The sequence below is a fragment of the Eulemur rufifrons genome, chromosome 18 (assembly GCF_041146395.1).
Source record: "Eulemur rufifrons isolate Redbay chromosome 18, OSU_ERuf_1, whole genome shotgun sequence".
In the NCBI taxonomy this organism is placed as follows: domain Eukaryota; kingdom Metazoa; phylum Chordata; class Mammalia; order Primates; family Lemuridae; genus Eulemur; species Eulemur rufifrons.
This window is the reverse complement of record NC_091000.1, coordinates 14199106-14214768: the sequence shown is the minus strand read 5'-3', so window position 1 is coordinate 14214768 and position 15663 is coordinate 14199106. Positions and strand designations below refer to the sequence as shown.

At 38.7% G+C, this 15663-nt stretch overlaps 1 protein-coding gene across 1 annotated transcript in view; it reads left to right on the top strand.

Moving 5' to 3' along the window:
* The window catches only part of FAT1 (FAT atypical cadherin 1), a 107838-nt gene that overhangs the window by 37475 nt on the left and 54700 nt on the right, over window positions 1-15663 (top strand). Inside the window, exon 2 of the mRNA XM_069493664.1 lies at window positions 5471-5785. Within this exon, the coding sequence (XP_069349765.1) occupies window positions 5471-5785 (315 nt within the window). The remainder of the gene's footprint in view (window positions 1-5470; window positions 5786-15663) is intronic.

Genomic DNA, 15663 nt, shown 5'->3' with positions numbered 1-15663 from the left:
TTTGCCTTGAAACCATCTTGTTCCACCTGTGTCAGTGGAGGGAATGCTGGCCTTTCCTCTTCAGGGACAATATTCGTTAACAGCAACATAGCCATCAGTGGTGGGTAGTAGAATTAGTTATTCTTGGAAACCTTTACTTACTTTTGAACCATCTATTTGAGCAACCCAAAACCTTTGAATAATCAGGCTATGGGAAAAGAACATCAGTACCTGTTTAATTAAATACATGGACATTAATGAACATATCTATAAAGAAATTTTGCTGTGAGCTACACTTTCAACTACATTGGTCAAGGTCTTTTAGAAATTACATGGTTTTTTTTCCCCTTAGGTCTAGTGCTTCCACTGTGTGCATCCACTGTATGCATATTTAAAATCAGTTTCCATAGTGACATCTGGTGGTGGTTTTGAAATCCTGGAGACTATGTTTGGAATGATAAATATTTTCACTTAATACCTCCAAATTTCTGACTTCCTTTAAACTTTTCAGATCATTAACAACTTTTCCTGAAAATGTCTCCATTGTATTCTCAAGACTGGAAAGCTAGGCATTTATTACTTTTGTAATGCTTCATTAAAGTAAAGGGATGATTGCTAATAGCACTGCTGAGTGGGACGTAGAATAAGCTTCTCTAAACTTGTCCTCTCTGCTCAGAATATGCATCCTAGCATCACACAGCAGCATCAGTACTTGGTCTCACTGCTTGTGCGTTGTCTCCTGACACAAATGGGGGTGGTGTTTTCCTGGCATCCCTCTCATCTGGCTCATCCTGGGCTACCACCTTGCCGTCTTTTGCAGCCCAGGCTCCCATATCTGCTGGTTGTATCCTATTGCTGCCATTTCAGAAAGTGAAAGAGGAACTGGAAAGGAGGACAGAGGTGGCTGAGAAGGAAGGGACCTGAGAGAGGGGAGAGAGAGAAGACAGAAGGAGGCCACAGCGAAGAGTATGGGGTGGATTGGATGCACGTGTACACACACAAACACTCTCACACACACACACACACACACACACACACAAGATGAGGTCTTGTTTTGAGTATATGTTTAAGAAAAATGTCTGTAAAATCTATAGTTCTTTCTGGTTTCTTATTTTTTCTCCAGGAAGAGTGAGTACAAAATGTAATTATTGAAAGTTGATTGGTAGACAATTCTAGATTAAGAGAAATAAGAGTGGAGATAGAGTTTTAAGAAGGAACACAGTTGTTTGATTCACATCCAGTGATGGCTATGGCTAGGAGTTTTTAGTTTTATTTTTTGTTTTTCTTTGTTAAAGGTACTAATCAGAAGTCTTATTAATGGAAATTTGAAAATCTATTTCTCTTTATGGGATTAAGGTAACTGTTAAAGTTACAGAAATCAATTTAGGATCCGTAAATGCCAGTTGTGGCTTTAGGAAGGATTAGTAAAAGAAGGATGCTAAAGTATAGGGACAAGGACCATAGTGACTTAAAGAATAAGCACTGCTTCTGGTCAGACTTCCAGATAGCTGGTGTGTTGGTCACCTTAGAAGCCAGGACTCCTTTAAAGGATGGCTTCAATCCTGATGACCCCTGGTTAAGGAGGTACCTTACTCTAGATGCTAAACTCCCTTTCACTTCCTAAAGTTGGACAAATCATTTCAGCTTTCTTTAACAACAGTGTAGCACTGGAAAATTTCCAAAGGGTTCCCAGTCTAGTTCTTAATTCTGAGATGACTAGGGCTAGATCTACTACTGGTCTTTCTTTTCCAATTACCCGGACGCTTACCTAGCCTTTCCCAGACCTTCTTCCTGCTCTGGATTCAAGATGGGAAGCTTGAGGCTTTCACCTGTGATCTCAGGCTAGTGCGATTTACCCACTTCAGAAGCTTCTGCCTGGGAGTCTTGAGGAGATGTATCTTACAACTGAGAAGACAACGAAATAACCCTGCATACTTACGGCTTCTTTTCACCCACTTTCTGTGTATATGACGGTTTTCAGCAGTTAATAGAATAGCGCCTAGGTACCCTGACATTCTGTGACCAAACAGAGTCTTCAGATCCTCTCCTCTCCTTCATTGTCCTGTAGGCATGAGGGGCACCGTATTTCAGCATTTGAAAACTCCTTGTAGCTGACTGTTACAGTAATCGCCCCGCTGCGCCCTTGATGTCGGGGAGTGTCTGACGGTGATGCAGTGGGTCAGGGCACAGCCTGCTGGGAGACCCTGAGCTCTGGAGGAAGACTGCCCCGTTCTGACCTTGGTCTCACTACTTGGACTCTTGACCAAGGCCGTGTTTCCTAACCACTTCAAGGCATAAGCAAGTTTCTTGATTTATCCAAGCTTCTCCTTCCTCATGTCTAAGACTGGGATGAAAGTCATACAACTTCTTTGTTCTTTAAATGATTTAATGCATGTAAATCATCTAGTGAAGTGATTTGGCGTACAGTGAACACTTGCTAACGTTCTCATGACGAGTGTGAGGATATGGGTTAGAAGAGATTATTCAGTGTGCCCTCCTTTCCCTTTGGCAGCTGAAATTCTCTTTACTTTATAGTTCTCTATAATTTGTATTAAATAATTTTTTTCATTTACAAGGGTATAATGATTAAAGTATATCAAAACATAAATATCTTAGCAATCACCATATGGTATTATAAACGTACACTGTTCATGAATTCATGAATTAGTAACATTGGGCATCTGACACATCAATATTTACTATTTTAATTCTTAATACAATTCTAATTTTCTGCCATGTTTCAATAGAGCCACTTTATTTTCTCACTTTTTATTGTAGGCAATATCCAGAGATTACCAGGATGGGAAACTTCCCTCCTGACTGTGGCGAGGGGGCATGTAAAGGAGCATGCGGTGCTGTCCGCGTGCCCAGGTGCTGGGGAGAGGGGCAGTGCCCAGCAGGAGGCATCTCACAGTTGTGCGTGTGGTCTGGACAGACCAGATAGAACGTGATGCAGACTAATAGCTGTTTTTATCTGTGATTGTGAACTTCCCAATATATTTCCATTTTATATTTTTTCCCTTTTACCTTGAGACTAGAGAAAGCTATTGTGTATGGACGAATACTGATGTGTGAAACAAATGGATGAAATATGAAGCTTGACTTTTCTGAGTTACCACATTAAGTTTTGTGTATTCCACTTTTGTCATACAAGCTATAGGACTGACGAGGAATTTTGCTGGCACTGAAGTCAGAGACTTGTGGTGTTTAAATTCCAGCTCTGCTGTTTACTGTGACCCAGAGAAAGCTCCTGGTCTCTCCAAATTTGAGCTTTTCATCTGTGAAATGGAGATAATAGCACCACATATGTAGGCAGGTTGGAGATAAAGATTAAATAAGACAATGCATGTAAGGCACTTATCATAGTGCCTGGTATGTAGTAAACATTGAGCAAATTGTTTTTAAATGCCTGTGAATCACATTTAGAGGCACACATTTTTAAACAGTGAATGACATCATGAATTATGTGAAGATCAAAACTCCAAAGAGGTTAATAAAGGCACCAGGTACCTGTCCTCTTGAAATTTACTAATAACACTTTACCTGTCAAACAGATTTTATTGCATTTTGATGAAGTTGTAGAACACAGAGGAACATATGTACATTGGATTTATTAATATGTAATCCTCCTAAAGAGAACATTCTGTTATTCCCTGACTTCCTTGTATCTGTCGGTGGATGGGTGTGATGAATTAGAGAAATGGTGAAAAATTATTCTTTCAGACTGCAAACAGATATAATTTTACTAATTTAGCAAATGGATTGAGTATGCATAGATTATGTTTGGGTCAGAGAAAAAGGGAAGTGTGTTTGACTTTATCTTCAGTTGTCCTTTGTCTGGAGTGAGCGTTAGCTTCTTTTTATTTAGTTATGAGGCTTTGTTCCATATTTCTAGAAGTTGTATTTTTGAGGGTTCAGTGAGAATTAATGATGCAATAATAAATAATAATGCTTCTGAATGGCAGTAGACATTCATTTTATGATAATTTATTTCACATTTTGTTACTTGGTTACATTTTTAATTTTTAAGTTATAAGCTTTTTGGGGAGTGTTAGATATGACAATCTTCCACTCAAAATAAATGGGTTTTCATGATATTAACAACCTCAAGTAAGCAAATGTTTAAATTTAAGTCATGATCAAAAATATGAAATACATATTTCTTTTTGTTTGAGAAAAATAATTTCATTTCTGAGCATAGATGAAATTGGTATTTGTTATTTTTCTCATAGTATTTTGCGTTGGATGGGAAACTTTAGTGATTCTAAAGTTGTACAAGTTCCAAAGTCCAACCTGGACCATGGTGTTGAACACAAAAAGTATCATTAGCTCAGAATGATCAGGCCATGAGAAAAAAGGCAATGATGTATCTTGGGAGCCAAAGGGCAAGATTACACCATGATTAAAAAGGTGGGATTTGCTGAAAAGAAATGGATATTTCCACTTTTAATCACTGTGAGAGGAAGTCAGTCCTGGGATTAGGTACGATTTTGACTGGTTTCAGTGGCTGGGCCAAAAATTAGATGCCCTGACCCTCTTCTTCATAATCATGTAATTTCATCTCTTGCTAGTTGACTTAATAAGAAATGTGTCCTAGTTTGGGTCCCAATTGAAGACTTTTCTGTACCAACTGCAGTTAATATATTTTTGCATTTCATTCATCTATTTAATAAATAATTATTGTGCTTTGTGAAAGGTGCGAGGGCTACTGGTATTTGAGAATGAGTGACTTTTGCCCCTTTGGAGTTTATAGCATAATTGGAGAATTTATATTTTTATAGCACACTGGTTATCTTCCCCTTTGTTTGAGGCGATGAAATGGAAGGGCACTGAGCAGTCCATTATTCTGGGCTTTGAAAGGCTGTATTCTCTTTCCTCAGCCACTGTGAGAAGAGGTGTGTGTACAGACTAAGCCGTCTCGAGGAGTATTGCTCTGGCCTCTTTCCTTCCACGGTGGCAGGACTGGGTCACGGGAATGCAGTGTGGGGAGCAGGGACACTAGACTGCAGGGACTCAGATCGGGGTGGTGGCTCTGGTGTTGTCCCTGGCTTCCTGATTAGCTGCTTGAAAAGTCAGCAGATCTCAACCAACCATAAATTTCACCTTTGGACAAATGAAGTATTAGACCATTAGATAATCTTGTAGTGCCCATCCCACTTGCTTATTTTGAGATTTAAGTGAGATATTTTTAAAGTGCTCCAAATAGTGCCTAACACCTAATCCTAACAATAACAAATATTTTATAGCCTATATTATGAGCCAAGTGTTGTTCTAGTTATTTTTATGTGTATTTGTTCATTTAATCAACCTATGAAGACGAGTTATTACCTGCATTTTATAGGAGAGGAAACTGGGACACAGAAAGGCACATAAGCCCTCAGTACGTCAGCGTTATTATCATTAGGCTAACACTTTCTCAGAGTAGCGGTGTTTTTTTGTTGTTGTTGTTCCTGACATGCTGCTTGACTGTTTTCTTCTTTTTTCTCTGTAGGTGTCATAGAGACTTCTGATCGACTGGACCGTGAGTCAACCTCCCATTATTGGCTAACAGTCTACGCAACCGATCAGGGTGTTGTGCCTCTTTCGTCATTTATAGAGGTCTACATAGAGGTTGAGGATGTCAATGACAACGCGCCACAGACATCAGAGCCTGTTTATTATCCAGAAATAATGGAAAATTCTCCCAAGGATGTATCTGTGGTCCAGATTGAGGCATTTGATCCAGATTCTAGCTCTAATGACAAGCTGATGTACAAAATTACAAGTGGAAATCCACAGGGATTCTTTTCAATACATCCTAAAACAGGTGTGTGTTAATACTATTATATGGAATGTTCATGCTTACACTTAAGCATGAACAATTAAGAATTAGCATTTATCTTTTGCGTAATTTAGTTTTTGATAAATTATTTTCCTTTTGAGTTATTCAAGGCAAGTCTTTATTTTCAGATGAAAATTTATTCCAAATGTGTGGTTTTTTTCTTTTGAGTTTGCCTTTATACATCTATTTTATGATTTTACTGATTAGTGGAGTTTCACTTCCAGATGAAAATGCAAATATTATTATTTTAGTAATAGCTCCTAAATTAGTGATATGTTTTAAACTTACAGCAGAGTCTGCTGCTGCTAAGAATTTGAATGTTCTTAACTCAGCTTTTTGTATAGAATATCAAAAGAGTTTATTTCACAATTCAATAGTTTTTTAATGTTCTTTTACATTTTTCCCATAGAGCAGCTCTATATCTCTGCAGGTGGTAGGGGATGGGGATTAAACAGTTTTCCCATTGGCAGTGGTTACTTTCTTAAACTGACACCTTCATATTTTTCCTCCTAACTTTTTTCTCTTCTCAATGTTGTGACCCCCCCCTTCTGCCAAGAAGATAGCTCTGTGATCCCAAAATCTTCTTCCAAAATCCTTATAAACTTCTAATCTTTGCTGTCTTACATTTGACAGTGTATTATTTTTAATTCTTAGTTCTCTTGTATTATTTCACCAAAAACAATGTTCAATGTAGTTATCATTTTGTGAATGATAACTTAGCCCTCATTTGTGCTGTGAAAACTTCCCATGTGAAGTATAGTACACTTTGATTTATTGATGAGAGTTAAAGTTTGAACCACCATCTGACATTGAGAAGACAGTTTATTTGTAGGAAAATAAACTGTTTATCAAATAGATTACTGGTCTTAGACAAAGATGTGTAGTTATTCAATAATTGTCAGTAGAATCTAATAGAAAATTCTGAAGAAGGAGATTTTTTTAGTACTTTATATACCTCAATCATGTCTTTGCTTATTATGTTTTTCCTTATTCTAGGGTAATTGGTGTGTTCAGTTACTGGGATAAGTCAGAGAAATAATATAAAAAAACCAAAATTAAGGCAGTAGCCTCAGCTTCTTTGCCAGTCTTTGCTATCCCTTTTGTTGTGTCATTCTTATTTCCTAATTTCTTTTATTGAATTTAAAAGGAAGCAATTCTTAAAGTGGAAAGAAGCTTGAGTTTAAGATCTGTATAACAAATGCTTATAGAAAGATAGAGATCCTATATGTATGTAATATTTTGTTTCTCGAAAAGGATGTTAAAATGTTAGTTTTTAAACCTCTTGTCAGCATATTTCAACCTGACATTTTTAAAGACTGTCTTGATTGTTAAAAGTAAAACATAAGTTTAAGATTTATTTTGAATGTGTTAGTATTTGCTTTTCACTTTGAGACAGTTACTCTCTACCTTTGGACAAATTCTGATGAGTTCCTCTGATGGAGAAAGGAGGGGTGTTGGATTTAGAAACTTGGTAATTGATTATTAAGATGGAGCCTTAAACACATTTTTATAGGAGAGAAATTTACAGGAGCTTAGAGTTTTTTCTTTTGGATGCCTTAGGGGTAGAGTGCAGGACCCTGGGCCCAAGAAAAGGGGCTGGAATTAAGACAACATGCAAAACTTGAAAAAGCTTCTGTAAATGATTAATGAAAGACTTGTTTTAGCATGTGGTTGTACACTATTTTTACTGCACAAGTGTTACCTAGGTTCACCCACCGTTTTGTGAAATAAAGCAAAAGAGCTAAGAATTAAGAGCTGAAAAATTATAAGGCATTGTCAGATATAAAATAAGAAAGAAATTTACAAGAATTTTGGAGGAGGATTTCAGAATCCACAAAGTCTGCCTTTCTGGTGGTGGTCACAGACCTTGAGAGAGAGAGAAATCTGGAAGTAAAAGCCTTGAGGTGGTGTGAATGTGAAGGGAGAAAACAAAAAACTACTCCAAAGAGTTTTTCTCCGATTCTACTCCCCCCACACCAGCTGGGTGTCCTTCCATTCAATTCTGAGGCTGTCTGCCTGGAGGTGGCCTCAGATCCCACAGGTAGAGGCTCAGTCCCATGAGACTGCCCTCCCCTTCAGATACCAGGTGCAAGTCTGGGCCTCTGTAACTTCTGACCAGCTCCACGTTGGGTTTCCTATGACTCCCTCTTGGGGTCTGATCAGTTTTTTAGAATAGCTCCCTTTACTGATTTATTACAAAGGGTATTTTAGAGGGTACAAAAAATCAGATGGAGAGGTACATAGGGTGAGGGTCCCTAGTGCAGGAGCTTCTGTCCCTGAGGAGTTGAGGTGCACCACGTGGGTAAGTTCTTATTCATCCTCCTGGACCCTCCCTGAAGCTCTCCATATCCTGTCCTCTTGGGTCTTTTATAGAGGCTGCATTGGATAGACTGATTGATAACCGTGTCGAAATGTGACTGGACAAACAGGGTATGATCTTACACTGATAGACCGGGGGAACCTAGCAGGCCTGTCTGTTCAGATGCTGCTTGGCCTCTCTGTGCAGCATTCTTTCCTCCAGGGTACGAGACCCCTGTTGGAATGAGGGTCTTATGACCCACAATCAGATCAGAGTCCTGCCTCAGGCAGGTGAAAGGAGGGCAGGAGAAGGTCAGAGAGAGAAAGGGATTCTGTTTCCTCTAAGGCCTGCTTCTGAGGCCTAAGGTGCCCCAACATTACAACAAAAGACTAACAAGAGTTATGAGAGGGATGAGCCAGGAGCCATGGTTGGAAACCTGTATGTATATGTCATACTATCACAGGTAGTAATTCAAGAACATAATATTATTATGTATTATGTCTGTATTAATATTGTTGGATGAATTAGATTTAAAAAATGTTTTTGTTTTCCTTATGTCTTCTTTTAGATCAAATTAAATTCTCTGTAAAGAGATGGAGGGGGGCAAGCAGTAAATCTCCTTTTGAATGTCTGAGCAAAGAGTGTAGTTCTGGGCGTAATATATATGTGAGGAGAAGAAGCAGAAAGGAACTTTAAGGCAGTTACATAGATTGGAGCTGTGATTCCTCCTCTGCCTTCCGAAGTGATGCCATCAGGCTGTGGTCTGACAGCTCCTAGAAAAGATGTCTGCAGGGACTTCCTCACTCTTCCTTATCTTTGGCAATAATAAATCCCCTCCAGGAGCCCGCAGCTAGCTCCCAGCCCCGGCTGGAAAGCACATGCATCTGCTGCCAGGACAGCAGGAGAAAATTCATTAGGGTGTCCAAAGAGGTTTTCTTTTTTGGTGAGTCGAAGGCAGATAATAGTGGAGGAATAACTGCAGTTAGTACACAGGAGCATTTCTTGTGAAGTACGTTATAAACTGGATGGTTAATAAAAAGTCTGATCATTCCACAAATCACCTAACTTCTCTACAGATCAAGAAATAACCATATTTTAGCATGGGCATTATTAAAGAACATGGTAAATGTAGCTTCACAAGATCTGTTTCTAGATGATTCTTCTCCCCCAACACCATAGAAAATTTGGGCGTGATCCTCAGAGCTCACAGCGTACATGCCTCATCTTCCTCACAACCTTTAAAGCAGACTAGTGTTTAATAGTAGGCCAGCACTGTGGGGGAATTGGTTGTGGAAGTGCTTGTGATTTACTGACCCACCCATCACACCACCTGGAGACCGAAATCATGTCACTTAATAATTAATGGCTTAGGCCGGGCATGGTAGCTCTCGCCTATAATCCTAGCTCTCTCGGAGGCCAAGGTGGATCACTCGAGGTCAGGAGTTCGAGACCAGCTTGAGCAAGAGAGAGACCCCGTCTCTATCTGGCCAACTAAAATATATATAGAAAAAGTTAGCCGGGCATGGTGGCGCTTGCCTGTAGTCCCAGCTACTCGGGAGGCTGAGGCAAGAGGATCGCTTGAGCCCAGGAGTTTGAGGTTGCTGTGAGCTAGGCTGACACCACGGCACTCACTCTAGCCCGGGCAACAGAGTGAGACTCTGTCTCAAAAAAAAAAAAATAATAATAATTAATGGCTGAGTGAGACGATCACCGGGCTGGAAGTTAGGAGATCTGAGCTATAGTGAGGCTTCACCTCTGGGATCTTGGGGAAAACTGGCTTCCAGGTTTACATTTTGTGATGCGGGATAACTGTTTTGCACTCCTGTTAAGACTTGTGTATGCAGAGCGCCGAGCACCCAGCGTAATTTATGGGAAAGGTGCCACAGCCTCTTCCACTTGCAGGTGTTATGGTGGTTCTGTTAATATTTAAAAGACAATCAAGATTTTACTAGATTAATAAATTTGTACATCTCCTTTGGATAAATAAATTTGGTAGAATGAAGTGGGTCTACTTGCTTCTAAGTGGCAAAGATAAAATTGGGCCCCTGGTGATTATCATAAATGTCCAGCAGACTAGAGAAAACCTAAATTCATCGTCATTCAAAGGATTTGTTTATGCATCAGATACAGTCGTGTGTCCCTTAACTACAGGAATACATTCTGAGAAATGGGTCATGAGGTGATTTCATTGTTATGCAAACATCATAGAATATACTGAAACAAACTAAGTGGAACAGCCTACTACACACCCATGTGGTACTGTGGCTCCTAGGCTACAGACCTGTACAGCGTGTGGCTAGACTGAATACTGTAGGCAGTTGTAAGACAAGCATAAGTATTTGTGTATCTAAACACATCTAAACATAGAAAAGGTAAAATAAAAATATGGTGTTACAATTTCATGGGACTATCATTGTATATGAAGTCTGTCTTTGTCCGAAGTTCCCTTATGGTGGCGCATGACTATTTAGTGAGCTGTTCTACTCTATATACAGCTCCTTAAGAGAGGATTTGAAAATCTGTAGTATACAAAAGTGAAATAGCAGAGTGAAACAGGTGTGTCCAACAGAATGTGTCACAGGCTCTGATAAATGTGTCTGCAGAGAGTGGGAAACAGACCAACGTGGGGGGTATAATTGGGAAGAGGAGGCCTCTTGGGAAAGTTATTGGGCTGATTTTGAGGGTGGTAAAAAATAGACTGATGGAGAGAAGGTAGGGGATGTTGGTCGTGTTGGGAGACAATTTGAAGAAGTGTTGAGAATCAGAAACCAAGAGATAATTTAAATGAGTGTATGGGAAACGGCAACACTATCAAGCGTTTCTGTCAAGAAAACCTTGAACACCAGAATAAGTGTTAAAGATAATATTTGTTATGTTTATAAATAATGACCTATTTTAAAGAGTCTATGTATAATCCCTTGGGACATTTTTTATAAATTTAAATCAGATGACCTCATTAAAAGTTATCTCCTCAATACCTTTTTCTTCTTTCAAAGTATGATAAAATAGTTTAAAAACAAAAACAAAAATTCTTCTTAAGACTGAGTTTAGTGATTTTATGAACTTTGGGCTCTAAATGACAGGTTTGAATGAAATTTTTGGACAGTTTTTTGTCTGCTAGTCACAGTTTTTGTGCTAATTATGGTGCCAGGAGCTATCTTCTACATCTCAGACATTTCTTATTTTATTGTTTGTAAGTAGGGTTGGCCGTGGGTTTTCTTTTTAAGATGTACAAACAAAAGATTGTATTGAGTTTCTTTTCCTTCATACATACACTTTTGTTGGCACTGTAAATTTTTAGAACATTTTTAGTTGATTATGTCCAATATCAGTTAGGGTAAATTTGCTTCTTTTAACATAAATTGCGTAGTCGCTCAAGGTGGGAGAGAGACAAGAGCATAGAATGTCGGATTGTTTGGAGCTTCAGCAGCACAGCTCTGGCAAACCAGAGCGTCACAGCTTTGTGGTATGTCAAGGCCAAGAGCGGAAGGAGAGTCCTGAACAAAAGGGACCAGTATGAGCTTCTCAAGTTTCATTATCCACAAGTAACCTCAGGAAACTGACACCACCCTTGCAAAGTGTCTTTTCAGTTACTAAGTTAATCAGTTTGAACTTTGAGGAATGGGATGCATCTTAGAATTGGCAGATAACTTTGAAATGTTACTTTTAGACATGTGGGTGATTTAGAAAGGACCACAGTCTTATTCTTTTATTTGTATGTTTGGTATTTTTTAAGTTTATTACAAACCTAGTATTGCTCTTAATTTTTAAAAAGCTTGTTTGAGCTAAAATTGACATATGACAAAGAGCACATGCTTAGACTACAATTTGATTTTGATAAGTTTTGACATATCTTACACATCTGAGAAACCATCACCGTAATCAAGCAATGAACATCTCCATCGCTCCCAAAAGCTTCCTGATGCTTCTTTGTAATCCCTGTCCCCTCCTCCTCCCTGCCTCCATCCCTATGCGACCACTGATGGGCTTTCCGTCACTGAATATTAGTTTGCATTTCCTAGAATTTTATATTGATGTACTCATGGCATATACTCTTTTTTTCAGTAAGCCTCCTTAGACTTTCTTTGTAAGCCTTCTTACACTTAGCATATTTATTTTGAGATTCATGCATCTGTAGTGCATGTCAGTACTGTATTTCTTTTTGTTGCTGTATGTCCCTTGCATAGATACACTATAATTTATTTATCCATTCATGTGTTGATGGACACTTGTGTTGTTGCCACTTTTTGGCTATTTACAAGTTAAGCTGCTATGAACACTGAGTACAAGTCTTTATATGGACACGTACTTCCATTTTTCGTGGATTTCACACAGGAGTAACTGTCTGCAAACTGTCTCAAGGCAGTAAGCTGGCGCAGTCACAGGTCTCACCTTGTTTGCTTCTGTCTTTCAGGAATCATTATCTTTCTTTGCCTGATGTCTAATGTCCTGTAAACTATTTCATTTATTTTATGTTTCTTGGTGGTTTTATGTTAGAGCATAAATCTGACCCCCTGATTAGACCTAGAAGGTTAGCTATTGCTTTTTAATCAGGAAAAAAATGCTTTTTCAATTTCAGAAGTGCTGCAAATATGTATATATTAATACTATAAAAACCCCATTTTACTAAGCCACTGATTTTACCTAACAAATGTGTTACTTTTTACCTCTTTTCATTCATTGATGTACATCTTCCTGTTTAGAACAAATACACTGATAAAGAATTTTATTTTGTGGCCAAAGATACGTTCATCAGAAATGTATGGTAAAGCCAAGTGTCGTGGCTCGAGCCTGTAAGTCCCAGTTACTGGGGAGGCTGAGCTGGGAGAATCACTTGATCCCAGGAATTTTAGAGCAGGCTGGGCAACGTATTGAGACCCTGTCTTAAAAAAAACAGAAATCTGTAGTAGGTAAAGGTAGGGCATCCTTTTTGAATATATGTGTATGTGATTTCTGTATGTCTACATGTGCATATTAAAAAGGTTTAGGCTCTTCAACAACTGCTACATCTGTTTTTATCCACTTAAAATTTTAAATAGTTTAAAAACTATTTTGAAGCTATTTCAGCTTAATATTTCCTAGCTTTTCCTTATTAATTTTGTAGGGTTAAAATTTCACATATTTTGGAGGGTGATCCTTACTCTAAATCTCATCTCATTATTGAACTTGGAGCATGTTGAGCTGTTAGACTCTTGTGAGTCCTGCTGGTTCTTTCTCTGTGAGCAATTTCCATCCACTGTCTTAGGCCTGTTCCCTTTGAGAACTGAGCTTGAAGGAGACAGCCAGAGAGAAACCAGCAAAGCCGAGTTTTCTTCTTTTTGCCATCTTTCTGTCTCATTCTCTGATCCACCCTTCTACCTTCTTTTGGCATCACTTGTGGATAAGTCTGGAACAAAACTTTCATTAGGAGTCAGAGGGACATTAACATGGGTACCTCACATGTATGTGTTGCACCCAGAGGTAGAGCCAGACAGATGTGAATTGTGTAACTGCCTCTTCTCTGTACACTCTCATGCATTGTGCCTTTGGGTTTGGGCTGTCAATGTGGTTTGGGGGCCAGTTTTTCTGTAGCTTATCTATTTTTTGTGTTAGGAATTCCTGTAGTATATAATAGTTGCTTTTGAGGCTAACCTTATTTATATGGTACTTTCAGACCAGAAAACACAAAGCTTCTGAAAAACAGAAGATGTTTAAACTTAGTTTTATTAACTATGGACTGGAGGGGTCATTCAACTTTTTCTATAAAGGGCCATAGTATTTTTGGCTTGTAGGCCATACAGTCTCTGTCACAGTACTCAGCTCTGTCTTTGTAGTACAAATCCTGCCACAGACAATATGGAATGAATGAGGATGGATGTGTTCCAATAAAACTTTATCTATGGACATTGAAGTTTGTATTTCATGTACTTTTCATGTATCACAAAAGTCTTTTTCAACCATTTAAAAATAGCTTGCAGGCCATACAAAAACAAGTTAGTTATAGTTTCCTGATGCCTGATTTTTGATGTATTTACTAGTAGGACTAGGTAAACCATATTGATTTTTTTTTCCCCCCTCTTGCTCTAAGCAAGAATGCTTAGAAAAGATGATACATATTTTGCTTTTCTGGATCATTAAAATTCTGGGTTTTTTGGGGGGAGGTTTTTGGGTTTTTTGTTTCTTTTAGTTTAGTTTAGTTTTGTTTTGTTTTTGAGACAGTCTCTCTCTGTTACCCTGACTAGAGTGCCGTGGCATCAGCCTAGCTCACAGCAACCTCAAACTCCTGGGCTCAGGCAATCCCCCCGCGTCAACCTCCTGAGTAGCTGGGACTACAGGCATGCGCCACCATGCCCGGCCAATGTTTTCTATTTTTAGTAGAGATGGGGTCTCACTCTTGCCCAGGCTGGTTTCAAACTCCTGACTTCAAGCCATCCTTCTGCCTTGGCCTCTGAGAATGCTAGGATTACAGGTGTGAGCCACCAAGGCTGGCCTAAAATTCTTATTTAAAGAATAGCAGTTAGAGACCAAGCACAGTGGCTCACACCTGTAATCCCAGCACTTTGGGAGGCCAAGGCAGGAGGATTGTTTGAGGCCAGGAATTCGAGACCAGCCTGGGCAACATAGTGACACCCCATCTCTACAAAAAAATAAAAAAAATTAGTTGGATGTAGTAGTGCATGCCAGTAGTCCCAGCTACTCAAGAGCTTGAGGCCGGAGGATCACTTGAGCCCAGGAATTTGAGGCTACAGTGAGCTGTGATCATGCCATTGTACTCCAGCCTGGGCAACAGAGCCAAGACTCAGTCTCAAAAAAAAAAAAAAAAAAAAAGGCAGTTAGAATGTTAGTTATCAATGCTGAAATCTCAGATAAGATTTAGCAAGTTGATTAGTATACTGTTAGATCGCTTTTACTTTGAGAAATAACTTTCTCTCAGTAGATAAAATATCCCTAAATTTTGAGATTTTCATAACCTCTTTGTGTTGGTGTGTCCTATTGAAAGTATTTCAGAGCTCCAAATTCCAGCTTCTACAGTGGCTATATGTGTACTTATCAAATCTTTGCAATTTTCTTTATTTTTTTATCCCATATTCTTTGTTGAGATGTTCATGCTCATGTTATTAATCTACAATTTTGTATGCTTTGTAGAAATCAGTGTAATCCAGTGGCATGTTTTTTGTTCATTTATTATATTGTAGAATAGTGTATAATATAGAATTATTTTATGTTCAGTATAAAAATGTGATTTTTGATTGCAGACAGATTGGATAAAGATACAGTTTATATGTAGTAATCCCTAAAGCGCCGCAAAGTCACAAGATGCTATGATAGCTAATAAGTATACTGGGTTCTCCTCATGCTAGTCCAGTATCACTTTACAGCTATTTTTTTCTGAACCAAAGTAAATGGCATTTTATTGTGGCTGGAACGGAGACTGAAAAAAGTGTAATAGGAAATAGTTACAGCTGCAAACAACTTCCAAGTGTTTCCGGTCACATTTGATAGCTGCAAAGGAAGGAAATGAAGGGCCAGTCCAGTTACAATGGCAGGAATTCGTTTTGTTTTTTTTTTTTTTTGTGAAAGAAGT